This window comes from Aplysia californica, unplaced genomic scaffold (assembly GCF_000002075.1).
Source record: "Aplysia californica isolate F4 #8 unplaced genomic scaffold, AplCal3.0 scaffold00029, whole genome shotgun sequence".
Lineage (NCBI taxonomy): Eukaryota > Metazoa > Mollusca > Gastropoda > Aplysiida > Aplysiidae > Aplysia > Aplysia californica.
In genome coordinates, this window is record NW_004797299.1 from 2,271,108 (window position 1) to 2,272,343 (window position 1,236).

At 40.4% G+C, this 1,236-nt stretch overlaps 1 protein-coding gene across 1 annotated transcript in view; it reads right to left on the reverse strand.

Annotated features, from left to right (window-relative positions):
- The window catches only part of LOC101848719 (serpin B6), a 26,916-nt gene that overhangs the window by 4,062 nt on the left and 21,618 nt on the right, over positions 1 to 1,236 (reverse strand). Inside the window, exon 7 of the mRNA XM_005091399.2 lies at positions 682 to 967. Within this exon, the coding sequence (XP_005091456.1) occupies positions 682 to 967 (286 nt within the window). The remainder of the gene's footprint in view (positions 1 to 681; positions 968 to 1,236) is intronic.

Here is a 1,236-nt window from a genome sequence, read left to right on the forward strand (position 1 = left end):
AAGAAGAAGAAGAAGAAGAAGAAGAAGAAGAAGAAGAAGAAGAAGAAGAAGAAAAAGAAGAAGAAGAAGAAGAAGATATTACCTACTACCCTACTGCGCTCTATTAAATAGATTTTTAACAGTTGCGATAAGCCTTTTGATTTCAACTAAATCACAGAATATCCATAGTATGTGTCACGACACTGTGGAATCAGGCACTCGTTGATTTTTTGGGGCACGTAGCTTCTGAAAGCGTGTTCATTTGCCTTACTTTCGACTGAAAAGAAATAGTATCTAAGTATCTTGAATAGAAAACAAAATAAATGCAATGGGCCATAGGCACATAAAGGCCTGTAAATTCTACGTGCCCGGCAGCGAAGAGCTAAGCCATTAATTTTCAGCACATTATAACTTCTTTCAATTTTCTTAGACTCAAGCCTACTTAATAGTGCTGATTTTCCGCCTTTTCAACTTCCATATAATCATTAAGTAGGTAAAATTTATTTAAAGAGTTTTGATTTCACTGGGACATTTTCTTGCCTCAGCATGTATTCATGTATTTATTGTTTATTGATTTATTTATTCATGTATGTGTTGTTTATTACTCAGCCTTCTACTAAAATCATTTCATCTCATTATGAAAACATTTTAGTAACCACTGCCAAAGGCCTTCTCACCTCGCGATGGGAACCTATCACTCACCCTCCTTCTATTAAAAGCCTTCACGATCCCCATCTCCTGCAGATCCTGACTCAAATCGAGAACTTCGCTCTCGATATTGAATTTCGGCAAGACGACCTTGACAGATTCAGGGGTCAAATCGGAGAGCAGCACTTCCAACGGGTTTTGCCCTGGGTCCTCTGATCCGGTGACAAACTCCATAAGCTCGGCTATGCTGGAGGAGTTGTGAGGCAGCATGATGTACATGGCTAGCCTGTCTCCTTTGTATGGCAGCTCCACGACCTCCATATTCTGTCTGCTGGCGTACCTGAGGACCCACAAGACGAGTCGTAGAAATAATTGTTCTTTATGTGTTTTTTGTTCTGAGAATTATATATAATAGTTCGCCGCTATCAACACGGTTTTGAAGTTTTGGAGAATCTCATTTTATACACTGCCTGCCAGAGAGAGAAAGAGAGAGTGAGAAAAAGGGTGGATGGATACATACATACATACATGCATACACACACACACACACACACACACAAACACATACACACAAACACACACACGCACGCACGCACGCACGCACGCACG